This window comes from Babylonia areolata, chromosome 6, assembly GCF_041734735.1.
Source record: "Babylonia areolata isolate BAREFJ2019XMU chromosome 6, ASM4173473v1, whole genome shotgun sequence".
NCBI classification, from domain to species: domain Eukaryota; kingdom Metazoa; phylum Mollusca; class Gastropoda; order Neogastropoda; family Buccinidae; genus Babylonia; species Babylonia areolata.
Window position 1 is genome coordinate 42,731,126 of NC_134881.1, and position 17,310 is coordinate 42,748,435.

Sequence of the window (17,310 nt, forward strand, 5' to 3'; positions counted from 1 at the left end):
CCTGTCTTGTATTACACTTTACAGCTCATTTAAAATCAACAGTTGCCTATCTTCTTTTCTTTTTCTTCCTTTTTTTATTATTATTTTTTTTAATGCTCATTATTTTGAGAATAGGGACAAACTAAACTAGGAGAGGCAACCAAGAGGGACAAGTTATGTGCTTAAAATGGCTTATCCCCCTTTTACCTTCACATCACATCCACATACATGCACTTATGTCATTTTTCATCATGGTTTTAGCTCACCACACGCACACATACACAAACACCTATACGTGTATGTGTGTGTGTGCAAATATCTCACATGCAAGACCACAAGCACACATTCACTGAAAGAAAAGGAAAAAATCCATCTGTTCATTTTATTTTGCCTGTCATCACAGACGTGCTACAGTTGTTTCATTTCATTTGTTCATCATAATCACATTACTTTTTTACTTCTGTATTTTTAATTTTAAATCTATAAAGATCTAAATAGTCTCAGTGCATCAAAAATATGTCAAGAAAATACATTAAATCCCCGAACCTGTATTAGTCATTTGGGCAGCTTATAAACTGTCATCCACTTGGTATTTAATATTTTTTTGACATACTTTCCTTGAAATTAAAGTGCACACAAAAATATAAGTATATGAATTACTTCCTCTGTTGAAAGCAGTCAAATAATTTGCAAAAATGAAAGAAGAAATTTAAGAAATATGGCACTGCTATTGCTGTTGTTATTATTGATATCATTCTGAACGTCCTGCCTAACTTGGCTCACAAAACACACCCAGTCCAGCTCGCAGAACACCATTTTGTTTCTAAATCTGTGATCTTAAGCTGGTTCACAAACATAACACCCAATCCTTTTCTGACCCTGTCACCTAATTAGCTCACAGGAGAGTGATAGCTGTGATAATTTTTTTTTTTTTTAGATTTAAAAAAGAAATACAAGTGGAGTCATGGCATAGAGGTAACGTGTCCACCTAGGAAGCTAGAGAATCTGAGCGCGCTGGTTCGAATCACAGCTCAGCCGCGGATATTTTCTCCCCCTCCACTAGACCTTGAGTGGTGGTCTGGACCCTAGTCATTCGGATGAGACGATAAACCGAGGTCCTGTGTGCAGCATGCACTTAGCGCACGTAAAAGAACCCAGGGCTACAAAAGGGTTGTTCCTGGCAAAATTCTGTAGAAAAATCCACTTTGATTGGAAAAACAAATAAAACTGCACACAGGAAAAAATACCAAAAAAATGGGTGGTGCTGTAGTGTAACAATGCACTCTCCCAGGGGAGAGCAGCCCGAATTTCACAGAGAGAAATCTGTTGTGATAAAAAATAAATTTTTTTAAATAATATCGTTTTCAGCTCATTAATGTTCTTTACTGAACCTGTGACCTAGGCTGGTTCATAGCTTCTCCAATAGTTCAGTTTGCACATTGATCATGATCATCATAATTAAAATAACCATACAAGTGGTAAACCAAAAATGTTTTATGTTATTATTTTCTCACAATAAAACATTTTCAATTGCATAGTAGAATGCGACAAGTTAAAAAAAAGAAAAAAAAAAGAACCTTTTACACTGTCTTTGTTTCAGAAGGCCTTTCAAGTTTTACACCAATTAATAATACAATGTATTTCATGCACATACATATGTACACAAGACACACACACACACACACACACAGGGAGTTCAAGAATCTGAACTAGTTAACTAGTTTGGGGGAAAAATGTCAGAATAGACCTCAGAAAACACAACATTCAATAAGACTAGTGTGGAAGCCATGCTTGCATAAATTAAGTTTTCTCCAAAATATTAAAAATCATACATCAGTTTGATGACTTCAAAACAATGTGCACACAAAAGAATGTATCATATGGTGTAAACAGCTGATTTACTGGACTCTGTAGAAGACACAACGCCAGACAGACATTATCAACACCTAAGTGATATTTGCTTTGTCTTTTTTTTTCCTTTTTTTTTTCCTTTGTGAAAGGTGTCGTTTGTTTGTGGGGGAAAAAAAAACAATAAAAAAAAATGTTACAGTTGGGAGCTGCTCTCTGAAGAAGTGTTATTTTGTCAGCTTTGTGGCACAACTGGAGAATGTTTCCCATTCTGTTATAATTCTTTGCATTCAAAATTATCAATTTTTCACTTATTTGTTATCAAACATAATTTGTATTTTTGTTTCTTTTTTCTCTTTTTTTTTCTCTCATCATCCACATAAGTTTGATGATATTACATGAACGTCACTTTTCCTTCATCTCCAATACACAGACACATCCCAGTTTCGTGTGCAGCAGTTCCAGCGCCAGTGACAGGTGGGCCCACACCAGAGGAGACCCTGCACTGCTGCTGAGTCTCCAGCAGACCCTGTTCTGATTCATCAGGGCACCATCTACTAACCCCAGCCACAACTGAATGTTCATCTGACAAAGTTTATGATGACTTTGTCAAAGATGTCTTTTAGATTTCATATTCATGTATATTCATTATTTTCACTTGACTATAAAAATTCATTCTTTTTTTATGCTCTTGAATCGGACACAGAGAGAAAGCAATCACAAAACAGTATGCTGCTTTAAAAATTCAGTAAAAATGTTATGGGACTCAAATAAAATTCAGTACAAATCATATAAAAGCTCGGTGTTCTCAGCAGTGGGTGTGAGACTTGTAAGTAAATTTCGAATGATTAATAACACCGTCATTCTTGACTATAGATATTGTAAAATAGTATAAAATTGTTTGATTACATTTGTTGTTAAATTTCATCAAAAGATAAAAAGGTGATCTTTTTTTTTTTGCTGCACTGACTAGTCTTCATGGGATTAGGAAAACAAAAAGTAATGCTTTAATGTGATTGACAGAGGAAGCACAACTGCAAAATTTCAATTAAAAAACATACACCTTGTTTATTTAAAAGCAACTTTTATAATGATTCAAAACATCAAACACAGACACCATTCAACATACAGACTTTTTTTTTAACTGAGAAAAACGGTTTTACTTGGTGTAGAAAATCCAACATTTCATTCATGTCTTTTATTCTCCCCTTTCACACTCTTTTTTACACTTTTCTAACAAAAAAAATATATATATGTTTATCTATTGTCTTTTTGTTTGTTTGCATCAAACACACTTATAAGTGCCACATTAAACACCTACATGTGGACAATTTTAAATGTGCGCATGCACGCGCGCGCGCGCACACACACACACACACACACACACACACTCACTCACATACACACATACTGCTTGAATATACGCAGTGTGTGTTCACTGTATGTTTACCCTATGTATGCTTGCATGTGTTGTATACAACTATACAAACACACACAAACTGCACAAAAATACAAAGCAAACATAGACACTAAAATATACAAACAAATATTATGTAGTAATGCTGCAGATCTAAGGCATTTTGAACAACCAATGGTGCTGTACTTTTTTATCATAATATATATTAACAGGCATTTGTAAAGTTGCATGACTGATTTTTTCAGATGTATTTGCAGTGATGATATGCACTGGGTGGTATTACATGATTACTGTGAATGGTGTTTTGAAGGATTGTATGTGACAATTCAAAAAATCTAAAGAAAGAAAGTCACAAATCTACAGCTGAGCGACAACTGATTTAATCAAATCACCCCAAAACGGGTGACCTAGAACTGAACAAAAGCACAGTATGCCTAAAATTCCTAGATAATCTACTAAACAAGAAAGTATCTTGATTTTGTTTGTCCAATAAAAAAAAAACATGTTTCAAAAACTTGTCACAGAGATGACATTGGTCTAACTACTTCCGTCATATTTCCATGTGTCTTTGTCAGCGTTCTTACCACCAGATATGGATTTGATGGTGGTCTTGATGCTACCGAAAATGGATGATGTTGCCTTCTCATCCACACTTTTCCTACTGCTCCCAGCTCTGAACCTGCCTGGAGGCAGTTGCCCTACCACCTTGTCGCTCATCAGCAATGCTTCCTCCGAGGTGAGCATTTCCACTGACTCCGCACGCAGAGTGTTGGTGGAGGAGTACATGCTGTCCCCTTGCTCAAAGATGGAATCAAAGCGGATGTATGTGGAAGAGCGGCGCTCTGTCTTTTCCTTGTCTTTGTTGCTGCCCTTCGAGGAAGGTCTGGACAGCCTCTTCAGGTCTGGTGATGGGGTCTTATCTGCACGCAGCAGGTTTTCCACCTCGGTCGTCATTTTCTTGTGGGAGGAGTGGATGCCAGCGAATCCCCTTGAGGGGGATTTCCCACTGCGGGATGAGGAAGATCCCCGGCTGGTAGAGCTGTTGTCACTGTCGTAGGACTTCAGCTGGTCGATGTCTGTGATCCCCATCCGTCGCACATCGCGGTTTCCTGCAGACCGTCTGCGCTCCCAGGAATTGATGGCTTCCATTCGAGCATCTGGAACGGGGTCATCGTCCCCTGTGGCCAGTCGGTAAGATGTGTTCCTTGTGGCGATGTCCCCCACCACCCCCTGAGTGTTGCGTACAGCCAGTCGATAGGAATCAGCACGTGTCACTCCTTCGGGGTCAGCCATCACTGCCGTGGAGGGGCAGGAAGCAGTTGTGTGCAGGGGTTTGTGGGATTTGGAAGAGGTGAGGTGGGTGGAGGAGTGTGATCGGTGTGCAGAACCAGCACTGCTGTGTGCATGGTCTTTGGGGCCATGACTGAGGGGAACGAAGGCCCTGGTAGCCGCTCGGTACGAGTCTGACCTGGGTGCCGGGTTCTGAGGACCCTTGGAGTGGGACACTCTGGGGGGTTCAGGTCTTTGTTCTGCTGACCATTTCGGGGGTAGGTCTGTGATATGACCACTCCTCCGTCTGTTTTTAGTACCATCACTCTGACTGTCTCTGCAGTGAACCTGTCTTTCATGCATGCTGTGTCGTGGGGGTGTACTAACATTTTGTGAAAGTCCTTGTGGGTGGTGGTGGTGGTGGTGGTGGTGATGTTGGTCCTTCTGGTGTTTGGGATGACCATGCTCCATCACAAAGGCAGTGGATGAGGAAGAAGAACCGAAACCACTATCTGCTGAACTGATCATGACATTAGACTGTTCCCCAACCCATGATGCCGGAGCAGCCTCCGTACTGGCATCAGCAGCAAAACTGCCCAGCGACTGTCTATGGGCTGCACCCTTAGGATGTTCAACGGGAAGCACAGAGGATGATGCTTGGCAGGATGTGCTGCTTGCTTTCTGAAAAACTGCAACACTTTCTGATGTGAGACGTTCGTCTACAGAGTGTTCCTTTTCAAAGCCAGGAAATCCTGGAGCTTGTTCTCTGACTGGGGAATTGACTGGGGTGGGTAGATCGTCACTGGCAGGGGTGGACAGGTCACTGGGCTCCAAAACAAGGGTGGAGTTGGAGCCAGACATGGACACGTAAGTGAGACTGGAGTCGATGTCAGACAGTGCCGCAGAACTGCTGGAACTGAGCGTGCTCTGGGAGCTGCGGTCCTGGTTGCTTCTTCGGCTCTGCCCGCTGTCCGACTCTGAGAGCAGTGACGATTCACTGCTGCACACAGAGGACTCTGAGGACATGTCTGCCTCACGTTTCACTTTGGATTGTTTACACACCTCAGACACCGGCGTGGACGTTGCTTGGATGGAAGGTTGATGAAGATTCTTGCACAATGTTCGGTCCGTGTTGTGTCTGGCTGTTACGCTACACGGGCCTTGTTTCATGTCTCCCAAAGACCGCGAGAGTCGACTGTGTGCCACGGAAGGAGGGTGAGAGAGAGTGAAAGCCAGGCCAGCAGTGGAGGTGTCACTGCTGGAGGAGGTGGAAGAGGTGGAGGATGCAGCATTCAAAGGCACTTCAACGCCCTGCGGACTGAGAGGATCGAACATGCTGACCACAGGAGCAAAGTTTAAAGTCTTGGGTTTCAACGACCCAGCTGGGGATTTGTCCCGCTTTAGTATCCCCACAGTGGGTGTCTGCTGAGCACGTCGAGATCTTGGCCAAGAGTTGGACTGATCGGAAAGGTCTTCCTCCCACACTTTGGACTCCAAGTAGCGCTGAGGCAATGAGTCAAAGTCCCAGGTGTCATCAGCCAAGTCTTTACAGCCCTCACCAGAGCCTGATGAGGTTCCTTTACGTGCAGCACTTCCCGAAAGTGAAACGGAAGGTGCATCCTGAGGGCTGTCATGTGTCAGGCAAGCATTGGAACTGTCTGGGCTGTCTTCATCGCTGAATAAACACCAAGAGGGGATGGAGCGGGGGGAGATCTGCGTTTTGGATTTCAGTCGTGTGGAGATCGTTTCCTGATCAGAATCAGATGGAGACAGGTCACCAAAAACCTCGCTTTCTGTCGGGGACATGGGTTGGACAGCAGCTTCATTCTGAAAACCGTTGACAATTTTCACCTTGACCTCCGGATCAGACATGCTGTCTCTGCTGCTGAGCCTGCTGCCTGACCTCACCGGCGGCTTCGGTCGCACCTTGCCGCTGCTGTTGCTGCTGGCCCTGCCTGGCGCCACCTTCCCCATGGGGCAGAAGATGACGCTGTCCACGGTGTTGCTGCTCTCTGTGCTCAGAAAGCTCTGCTCCTCCTTGGACGGAGTCAGCTCACCATCGTCGTCAATCAGAGTCCCCGTGCTGCGCCGGATCCCGCTGTCGGTGTGGAAGGACGTGTAGAAGCCATCCTGGTCCAGGGAGTACACGGACGACACCTCGTCGTCCAGTCGCAGGAAGTCCGACTTTCCAGGCGAGAAAGTGTCCTCCAGTGCCTGGATGTTCTGTTTGGTCAGTTCGGACAGGCGGGTGAGGGACTGGGTGACGTCGCTGCCGGCAAAAACGGCATCTTCTCGCGCGGCGGCCCGCAGAGCAAGGGAGGCCAGCCACTGCTCCGTGTCGCTGCTGGTGGGGCTGGCCGGGAGGAAGGACGACACGCCGGTGTCGGCTGCCACGTGGGGCTTGGTGTCTGCCTGGCCGTCCTCCCTGTCACACAGCCATGTGGGAGCTACGTTAACACATTGTACTCTGACGGTTCACTTGAGTTACTTTAGATAACATGTTTCTTTTGTTTGCTTAAACCAAATTATAGTGCTAAGAGCCTCGCCAACCACTAAGGCCATCTCATGACTATCACATTAGCGTCACGTCAAGGGTAAAATAAAAAGTACAATGAAAACGAATCATCGCTTCAATCTTTTCACTCAAAAAGTTACATTAAAAAAATCTTCAAGAGTTTAAAACATTCAAATCTGATGAAAAATATTCTTTCAAGAAGTCCATCAGTGCCCACAGATGGACATCACGAAACCATGTCTGTTGTTTTCTTGTATCTTTACTACTACTACTTCTACTACTACTACTGATAATAATAATAATAATAATGATGATGACGATGATGATGATGCATTTTGTTCTTTGTCATTAATTGTTGATCTGTGTGGTTAACAATTATTTCTGATCAACATCAGCATCAACAAGAAGAACAGTCTTGTCAGTGACATCAACTCGGATTGGACACTATCACCCTTCACCTCGAGATTACTCACCATCCTTACACATCCGCTGTTGACTTTATTTCTGAGTCTAGCCAACGTGATAAGAAAGAAGGGAATGCACGAAGAAAGAAGGAAGGGAGGGAGAAAGAAGAAAGGAAGGGAGGGAGAAAGAAGGAAGGAAGGAAGAGGAGAAAGACGAAAGGAAGGAAGGGAGAAAGAAGAAAGGAAGGAAGAAGAAAGGAAGGGAGGGAGAAAGAAGAAAGGAAGGGAGGGAGAAAGAAGAAAGGAAGGAAGAAGGAAGGGAGGGAGGGAGAAAGAAGAAAGGAAGGGAGGGAGAAAGAAGAAAGGAAGGAAGAAGAAAGGAAGGGAGGGAGAAAAAAGAAAGGAAGGAAGAAGAAAGGAAGGGAGAAAGAAGAAAGGAAGGAAGAAGGAAGGGAGGGAGGGAGAAAGAAGGAAGGAAGGAAGAAGGAAGGGAGGGAGAAAGAAAGAAGGAAGGGAGGGAGAAAGAAGAAAGGAAGGAATGGAGAAAGAAGAAAGGAAGGGAGGAAGAAAGAAGAAAGGAAGGAAGGGAGAAAGAAGAAAGGAAGGAAAGAAAGAAGAAAGGAAGGAAAGAAGAAAGGGAGGGAGAAAGAAGAAAGAAAGGGAGGGAGAAAGAAGAAAGGAAGGAAGGGAGAAAGAAGAAAGGAAGGAAAGAAGAAAGGAAGGGAGGGAGAAAGAAGAAAGGAAGGGAGAAGAAAGGGAGGGAAAAAGAAGAAAGGAAGGAAAGAAGAAAGGAAGGAAGGGAGAAAGAAGAAAGGAAGGGAGGAAGAAAGAAGAAAGGAAGGAAGGGAGAAAGAAGAAAGGAAGGGAGGGAGAAAGAAGAAAGGAAGGAAAGAAGAAAGGGAGGGAGGGAGAAAGAAGAAAGGAAGGGAGGGAGAAAGAAGAAAGGAAGGAAAGAAGAAAGGAAGGGAGAAAGAAGAAAGGGAGGGAGAAAGAAGAAAGGAAGGAAGGGAGAAAGAAGAAAGGAAGGAAGGGAGAAAGGAAAGAAGGACTGGATACCACTAACCTCGAGATTACTCACCATCCTTACATCAATCTGTTCTCTCCCGTTGACTTTTATTTCTGAGTATAGCCAAGGCGATAAAATGGACAGAATGAAGGAAGAAAGGACGATAGGAAGGGAGAAAGAAAGAAAGGAACGAACTAATGAACGAGCAGACCAAAGGCACAACTTACCTGTCCTCCCCAAAGGAGTCTCTGCCGGAGTCTCTGCCGAGGGAGGTGCGAGAAGTGTAGGGAGGGGCCGAGGACTGTTCAGAGTCCATCGACTGGCGGTTGCTGCTGCCACTCCAGTTCCCTGCCATCATCAACCGTGCCGTCAACATGAATGTTCTGTCCCTTCGCATCATCAGGAATCAACCACACAACTCAGTGACACCGAATGCACTGTCATTTAACATGGTACCGTGGGCCAACTTCCTTGCTTTTTATATGATAACAGAAATCAGCGACACCACTGAACATCGAATGCGCTGTCATTTCAGATCATATCGCGCTGCTAACTTGGCTTTTATAGAATATCAGGAATCAATCACACCACCAACACTGAATTCACTGTCACCTCTGATCACATCATATTGCTAACTTGCCTTTAATATGGCATCTTGAAGGGGTTACACATTTTGTTAGTACAAACGTGTACATATAGCTGCCTAGCATAGACATGCAGCTACACTTGTCTATTTAACTTACACATCTTTCAAGAAAACAGATACAGCGGGCCATGCACTTGCACGTTATTATTTCAGTGACAATGGGTTGTGATCATCTAACTCTATCATATAACCAAACAAAATGGTACAAATCATTCTGCATTGATATTTCTTTAACCCTAAATGAGCCAGAAAAAACTCTTGTCTTCTGCCCCAGCATGCCAGAATCCCTTCTCTAACTCCATAGAAACGGCCCAAAATCACGACATCCACCTCAGCTGGGGGAGACCAAATGCCGATTTATACCCCCAATACATTCTTATCTTATTCTTATCTTATCTTATTCAGGCTAGAACCACATCAATTACAAAGGTGGGACAGAGACAGAGAGAGGGGGGGGGGGGGTAATGATGTTTTATAAAATAAACAATAATTTTTTTTTTAAAGACCATTATGATCCCACATGAATGGGTCATTTTCAAATTAAGCACACGTTAAAAGATATACACACAAATTATTCAAAGCAGAAGCCATAGATAAGGCACAGCAGCGCTAAGTTGCATGACCATCTCATGAGCATTACGATGGCTTTGCGTTAAAAAATTTTCCAAAGACTCCGCCAGTTCCACTGAATAAGGAAAACTGTTAATGCCAAGCAGACTTAGTGCTGCTGATATCGCTCAAACAACACAACCCAGTATAACGTCACCAGCTGTATACATACATCTCCTTTTAGATGGTTTATGGGATATGTGGGGAAAGGCCATTAATAAGTATATTTTCTTATATATAAAAAACAAAATGAAATAAAACAGATTTTTTAAGACGACACTTTAATAATGCTTTGTGATGTTATGTACAATAATATTCTTGTCGGATCTTCCAGAACTAAGCCATGACAAAAACAGCTCGGTTTTAAGCAACAAAAGACAAAGCGACAGTGAGACAGAGAGAGAGAGAGTTAGAGAGAGAGAGAGAGAGAGAGAGAGAGAGAGAGACGTTGGAAGAGACAGACAAAGAGACCCAGTCACTGCACTCACCAGACGAAGAATTCCGCTCCTCCTTCCGCCGCTTGGAGATCTCCCTCAGCTTGACGGAGGTGGTCCAGTCCTTGGGCAGCGACTCCCAGGGGAAGTCGTACTTCCTGGCCTGGGCGCGGGGCAGCGTGTTGCTGGTGAAGTAGTAGTAGGTCCCCGGCCCAACCTTGGACTCCCGCGAGCTGGCCAGGCTGGAGATGTTGTCCGGCATGCTGGGAGACAACGCCCGAGCCAGGTTCCTGGCACTGCTGCTCTGGGTGCTGCTGTTGTCGTCATCTTCCACGTCGGCGTCGTTGCCCAGGATGTCGACGGTGTCAAAGTCCAGAGACTTGGGCCGGGGCCGCAGCGTGCCGGTGACGAAGGACTTGATCTTGCTAAGGCTGGAACGTCTGGTGGCCTTGCTGGAGGTGGTGGAGGACCCCCCGGCGCTGCCAAGGCTCAGAGAGCTGCTGGTGAAGCCGCTGCTGGCCGTGGTGATGGGTTTATCCTTGGGGCCATCTCCCTCGAACGTCATCACCCCCTGGCCGCTGCGGCTCTCCTTCAGCTTGACGGACCTCGGCAGCGACCTGGACCTCCTGCAGGGCAGGAACTTGAGGAGCTTGGCGTCACGACCGGCACGCTCCTCTTCCGCCCTCTCCTCCATCTTTGCGTCCAGCTCGTCCAGGTACTGCATCATGACGGCCTCCCTGTCCGGCTCCTTCCGGGAGTCCAGGTCGTCGAAACTGTAGTTCCTGGGCATGTTCCTGGACGTCCTCCGGCCTCGTTCGAACACTTCTATCTCCTGCATGATGCCGTCCGGAACCCCTGACATGGTCCTTCTCCGGCTCTTTCTGTCCAGGGAGGCCGATTCTCTGAGGGAGCGCCTGAAGGAGGTCATCTTGTGGAAGCCCGTGCCCGAGGTGTCCACGGCCACCAGGATGGAGGGCTGGGATCTGGACAGGTGGCCATTGTCGCCGGATGTGACGCTAACGTTGTCTCCGTCGTCTCCCTTGGTCCGGGACTGGTGGAACAAGGCCACGCTGTCTCCGTTGGGTAGAGTTCTGGAGCGGGGCTTCAGCCGTTTGTATTTCTTGTTGAAGGTCATGGCTCGTCCCTAGGACAGGAGGCACCGGTGTGGTCAGTGAGGGTGAATGGTGCTAGGGGAGTGAGGGGGGTTTAGAGAATTCAATATTTGTTTGAAACGTTATAATCATCCATAGCTTTATCTGGTGGATCAGCATCTCTTTGGTGAAAAAAAAGGAAAAAGAAAAGAAAAGAAAATAACAATAAGAAAGAAAAAAGACTGATTGATATGAATATACAGAGTGGATATGAAAAAGCACCAGCATACCCCTCTTTTCTCTCTCTCTCTCTTAGCATCCACACTGAGAAGCTATGACACATTACACGCACAGCCTGAAATCCATACATTGAAAAGTTGTTGTTTTTATTACTCCCTCTACCCCCCAAAAGAAACTTGCCTATGTGTACAAAAAAACCTTGTTTTTTTTTTTTAATTACCCCCTCCCCCCCCCCTACCCACCCAAAAGAAACTTGCCTATGTGTACAAAAAAACTTCTTTTTTTTTTAATTATCCCCCACCCCCACCCCCAAAAAGAAACTTGCCTATGTGTACAAAAAAAACCTTGTTTTTTTTTAATTACCCCCCCCCCCCCAACCCCCCAAAAGAAACTTGCCTAAGTGTACAAAAAAAACACCCAAAAAACAAACGATGATAGTGAGAACAAAAAATCTAATTCATCCAAATACCTCCATCCTTTTGCGACCAGACAATTTTTCTTCCAGCCTACTCACCCGCCTCTTACTGTACAGACTGAGGTCAGGAGACTTGTCCTGGTGCTCCCTGAGGACGATAGGCCACAGCTTGAAGAGCTCGGAGCTGTGCAGACCGTCCTTCCTGTAGGGGTCGGCCCCGCGGAGAATCCTCACGGGCGTCACCTCGCACAGAGAGTAGCGGAACTTGACGCAGTGGGGGCGGGCGTCGGGCGTGAAGAGGGAGCAGTCAAAGCCATGGCGGGCCACGTGGTGCTCAGGTACGGCGCTGAACCGTTTCAGGTCACCCACCGCTGGATGGAGAGAGAGAGAAAAGAAAAGAAAGTTAGAAACGTGAAGGGGGTCGGGTTTTAAAAACATGGTTGTTGTCTTCAGTCACTTTCATCCAACTCCCACACCCTGAAAAAATACACACACACACACACACACACACTCTCTCTCTCTCTCTCTCTCTCTCTCTCTCTCTCTCTCACACACATACACGATATATATATATATATATATATATATATATATATAAGAGAAGAGAGAGAGAGAGAGAGAGAGAGAGAAAGCTATATAAACTTCCCAACGAGTTTTAACAGTTTCAATTTCAGTTTCGAGGAGGCGGGCAGGTTGATCCACACAATTTTTATGCCTTTGGAAATAGAATCAAGGCGGGGAGGGAGGGTAATTCCGAAGTGAGGTGATGGTGTTTTCCCAAAAAGAAAAGAAAAATAAAATTAAAAATACGGACGCCAAAGCTTGTTCGTTCGTTTTATTTTGCTTTGTTTTGTTTTGTTGTTACAAATTCCAAATACCAGTCAGGAAGTCATGCGGCCGTGAGACAGTCCCACTTTCTGCTGAAATTGTGAGCACAATAACCGCTGTGTGTGTGTGTGTGTGTGCGTGCGTGCGTGCGTGCGTGCGTGTGTGTGTGTGTGTGTGTGTGTGTGTGTGCACGCGCATGACATGTTTCACACGAGTTGACAGTGATCCCTCCAAAACAAAACGTGAAAGGAGGCAAGATGAGCATCCCACGTTTTCCACCTTGTAATTTTACCCACTGAACAAGCATTGCTGAAAAGAACAGACACCTATTGTGAAGGGCATCGAAAAGAGACAGGTATCTCTTTTGAATCGGTATTTTTCTTCTCAGTGGGCCGTCTGTATACACTTCCCACCCCGCGTTTCTGAGAGTTGTTTTGACTGTCGCCCCATTTTCATCTCTGTGTGTGTGTGTGTGTGTGTGTGTGTGTGTGTGTGTGTGTGTGCGCGTGCGCGTGTGTGTGTGTGTGTGCGTGTGTGTGCATAGACGGACGGGCGTATTAAGAAAGAGACAAACCTGTAAAACAAAAGGAATAATTATCATTGTCAGCTAGTTAATCTTAAAAGCAAAACAAAACAAACAACAACAACAACAAAAAACTTCACACACACACACACACACACACACACACACACACAGAGAGAGAGAGAGAGAGAGAGAGAGAGAGAGAGAGAGAGAGAGAGAGGCCTGCATATCTCTCCAAGGTAAAAATTTCTTCAAAGAATAGTTTTTCTGGATTTCCCCCGAACCTGACTCCCTTTGTTGTACATTCATGAAACGTATCACTTCACCCCCAAACAGAATACACTCGTTGCTTGCTCAATGTACTACCACCCCCGCCCCACCCCCTCGAAACCCATTTTCACCACAAGACGCAAAGCGTCATTGAGCAAAGTGAGTGTTCACCTGGGGGCTGTTCCTGTCACCTCCCACTGACAAAATCTGTGTGAAACGAAATCCTGTTTTGGCCAGTCACGTTTTTTGTGTGGGTGAGTTGAAGGGGAGGAGAAAGGGGTGGAGAACGGGGAAGAACAGAAGGGGAGGAGGAAGGGGGGGGGGAGGAAAAGGAAATGAAAAAACGCTATCTGACTTACCTACCTGACATTCCGACCATTCTTATCTACATTGCTGTTTTGTCGTTTACATACGGAGACGAATTGTTAACACGCACGTTAAGAACCGGTCGGGGGTGGACATTAATAACAACGTTCGTCGTTCAGTCGCTTGGATAAAACTGCGAAAACAAAAAATATTACCACGCTGTATGAAACCAGCCGCTGTGCGGTCCGCAGAACAAGCGGAATGTTTCTTGGATCACTAATACCCGGAAAGTGCGTGGGCCTAACTAGCTGCCTGTCTCACAGTTTGTCTTCGTTTTCATGACCTTTCCGAGAAAAGTTACAGTGAAGGCTTTACACGTTGAGACAACGGAAACTGTTCTCTTATTAAAACAACAACAACAACAACAACAACAGCAACACACACACACACACACACACACACACACACACACAGAGAGAGAGAGAGAGAGAGAGAGAGAGAAAGAGAGAGAGGGAGAGGCCTGCATATCTCCAAGGTAAAAATTTCTTCAAAGAATAGTTTTACTGGATTTCCCCAGAACACAGAGAGAGAGACAGACAGACAGACAGACAGACAGAGACACAGAGAGAGAGAGAGAGAGAGAGAGAGAGAGACAGACAGACAGACAGACAGACAGAGAGAGTTGACAGTTTCAGTCTAATATCATCATCTTAGATGAACAGACTATGAATAAATAAACGAAGAGTTGACAGTGATCTCCCCAAAACACAACGTGAAAAGAGGCGAGATGATCATCTCACTTTTTTCCACATGTTTTTCCGCAAACGAACAAACTGATACCTGTGGTAGAGCCAAGGAAAAGTGAAGTGGAGGGGTGTAACTTACTCTCGTTTTCTCTTTCTCTCCCCGTGTTTCTCTCTCCTTTCTTCCACCTCTTCGATCCCCACCAAACCCTACTCACTTTCGTCTTTGTGTGTGTGTGCGTGAGAGGGAGACACACACACACACACACACACACACACACACACACACACACACACAGGAGATACAGAAAGACAGACAGACTGACAGACAGGCACACTGAGAAAACGTGTGTGTGTGTGTGTGTGTGTGTGTGTGTGTGTGTGTGACAATGATCGAGGCTTACACCCCCAACGGACATACCAGCAGCAATACCATTACACGCCCACGCCTTGACAGAAGGGGTGACGTCAAGTGTTACAACATGTACAAGAACTGAGGAACACTTAACAATGTTCTACATGATTGTTCTCCAGACGAACTTAGCCAACTGTACTGGATTTTAGTTGTCCCTCACACACATAGACCACAGTGTGTGTGTGTGTGTGTGTGTGTGTGTGTGTGTGTGTGTGTGTGTGTGTGTGTGTGTGCAATATGAGTGTGCTCAGTGTCCTTATATAGATATGAAGATAGATATAGATTATATCTATATTATATGTGTACATATATATTGATAATGATATATAGATAGATACAGATATATAGATATGATATACGCATACGCGCGCCGCCCTTGTGTGTGTGTGTGTGTGTGTGTGTAAAACATCATCAACATCATAGTTACAACTTACGTAATTAGAAAATTACTTCACACATTTTTTTTTTCAAAGGGAGGATGTGGAAAGGAAGGTTTAAACACTTTGAAAAACAGCAAATTGGGGCTAGCTGAATTCCAAAGGCGACGGCCATTTGTTCCGCCTAATTTGACAGCAATTTTGTCCCCTGTTGACCCGTTAAGTATCTTGGTACGAGCAGCGAAACACACACACACACACACACACACACACACACACACGGTAAACCCAAGTGAATCAGAGACACCACTTGCAATTTAGTGGTGTCCTCAATCCCGTGGGAAAAAAGCACAATCCATCGACTTCCCAGAACTGCCTACGAACAGTGATACCAAGAACAGGAAGAAAAGACAAAGAAATAATTATATTGCTAGAAAGAAAATGCAATAATAACTAATAGATTATTTGTTTACATTTACCTTGAAATATAGAAACATCTTTGCAAAGTCATTTTATGTTATAGATTATTTGTAACATATGTGTGCATCGATAAAATAAAAAAATCAATGATATAATCATCCTTGCAAAGTAAATATGACAGAAGAGATGCAGTTTAACTGCACTTGTTTTCCTCCACGGTCACATTATTCTATTTGATTATGTGGTCCAACAATGATGGACAGTGAGTATCTCTTTGTAGATCTTCTTCTTCTGCGTTCGTAGGCTGCAACTCCCACGTTCACTCGTATATATGCGAGTGGGTTTTTACGTGTATGACCGTGTTTAACCCGCCATGTAGGCAGCCATACTCCGCTTTCGGGGGGGGGGGTGCATGCTGGGTGTGTTCTTGTTTCCATAACCCACCGAACGCTGACATGGATTACAGGATCTTTAACGTGCGTATTTGATCTTCTGCTTGCGTATACACACGAAGGGGGTTCAGGCACTCGCAGGTCTGCACATACGTTGACCTGGGAGATCGTAAAAATCTCCACCCTTTACCCACCAGGCGCCGTCACCGTGATTCGAACCCGGGACCCTAGATTGAAGGTCCAACGCTATAAACCATTCGGCTATTGCGCCCGTCAGTAGATCAAAGTAAATGTTGCCATATACTTCTAAACTGCACCTGTGTCCATGCTCGTTTGCCTGATACTGCTTGGGTTAAGACGCTTAGCTTACCACTCGTGCTTTACACTAATTTTTCCCTCCGTTGTATCCTTCATGATCGCCAAGCATTAGAGGCAAAGATGATCTATTTATTAGGTACGAATACTTGATTTTCTCTTTTGATTTCCTCCAGTTTCTGTTTTTTGGGGGGTTTTCCCAGAGACATATTCCTCTGATATATTTTGCGCATGTTTCAAACATTATCATTCACCAGCAGTTCTAGGGATTCTTTGCATTTTTTTTCTCTCCACAAGATTGGGAACACCGCCAATTTTCCGTGAATAGACATGATAATTCGCTGCCATTGCCCAAATATCTGACGTGACCACCGCGGGGAAAGAAACTGCAGTAATATCAGTATTCACAATTGGTTCTCTCCGTCAGAATTCAGATGGCTCCAGTTGCTGTCTCATACAGGTTTACAACACTTTTTCTCTTTTTAAAGAATCTTTTTAATTAAATAAAAGCACCCCTGTAACCTCATTTTTACTAGAAGAGATGAATTTGTTATATATATTCATATGTTACATATATATATAATCATATCACACACACACACACACACACACACACACACACACACACACACACACACACACACACATATTACCATAATGATTTTCATAAGAGGCAAATCATTTCTCTAATCTGCAGATGGAAAATGAATTGTTTTAGGACAAAATATGTCAGTAATGTTTCTTGCATCTGTGGTGCTCACATAAGAGCCGATCATATACCAACTTGCGATATGTTAAAGTCTCAAATCCCTGAACTGAAATCATCTTCAGTGTTGACGATCTTCAGC

The 17,310-nt window shown here is 44.5% G+C and overlaps 1 protein-coding gene across 1 annotated transcript in view; it reads right to left on the reverse strand.

Moving 5' to 3' along the window:
* Positions 1-79: 79 nt before the first annotated feature.
* The window catches only part of LOC143283041 (uncharacterized), a 54,309-nt gene continuing 37,078 nt past the window's right edge, over positions 80-17,310 (reverse strand). The window contains exons 2-5 of the mRNA XM_076589043.1: positions 11,973-12,244; positions 10,182-11,271; positions 8,666-8,786; positions 80-6,938 (exon numbers count right to left, since the gene is read on the reverse strand). Of these exons, the coding sequence (XP_076445158.1) occupies positions 3,782-6,938; positions 8,666-8,786; positions 10,182-11,271; positions 11,973-12,244 (4,640 nt within the window). The 3' untranslated portion in view covers positions 80-3,781. The remainder of the gene's footprint in view (positions 6,939-8,665; positions 8,787-10,181; positions 11,272-11,972; positions 12,245-17,310) is intronic.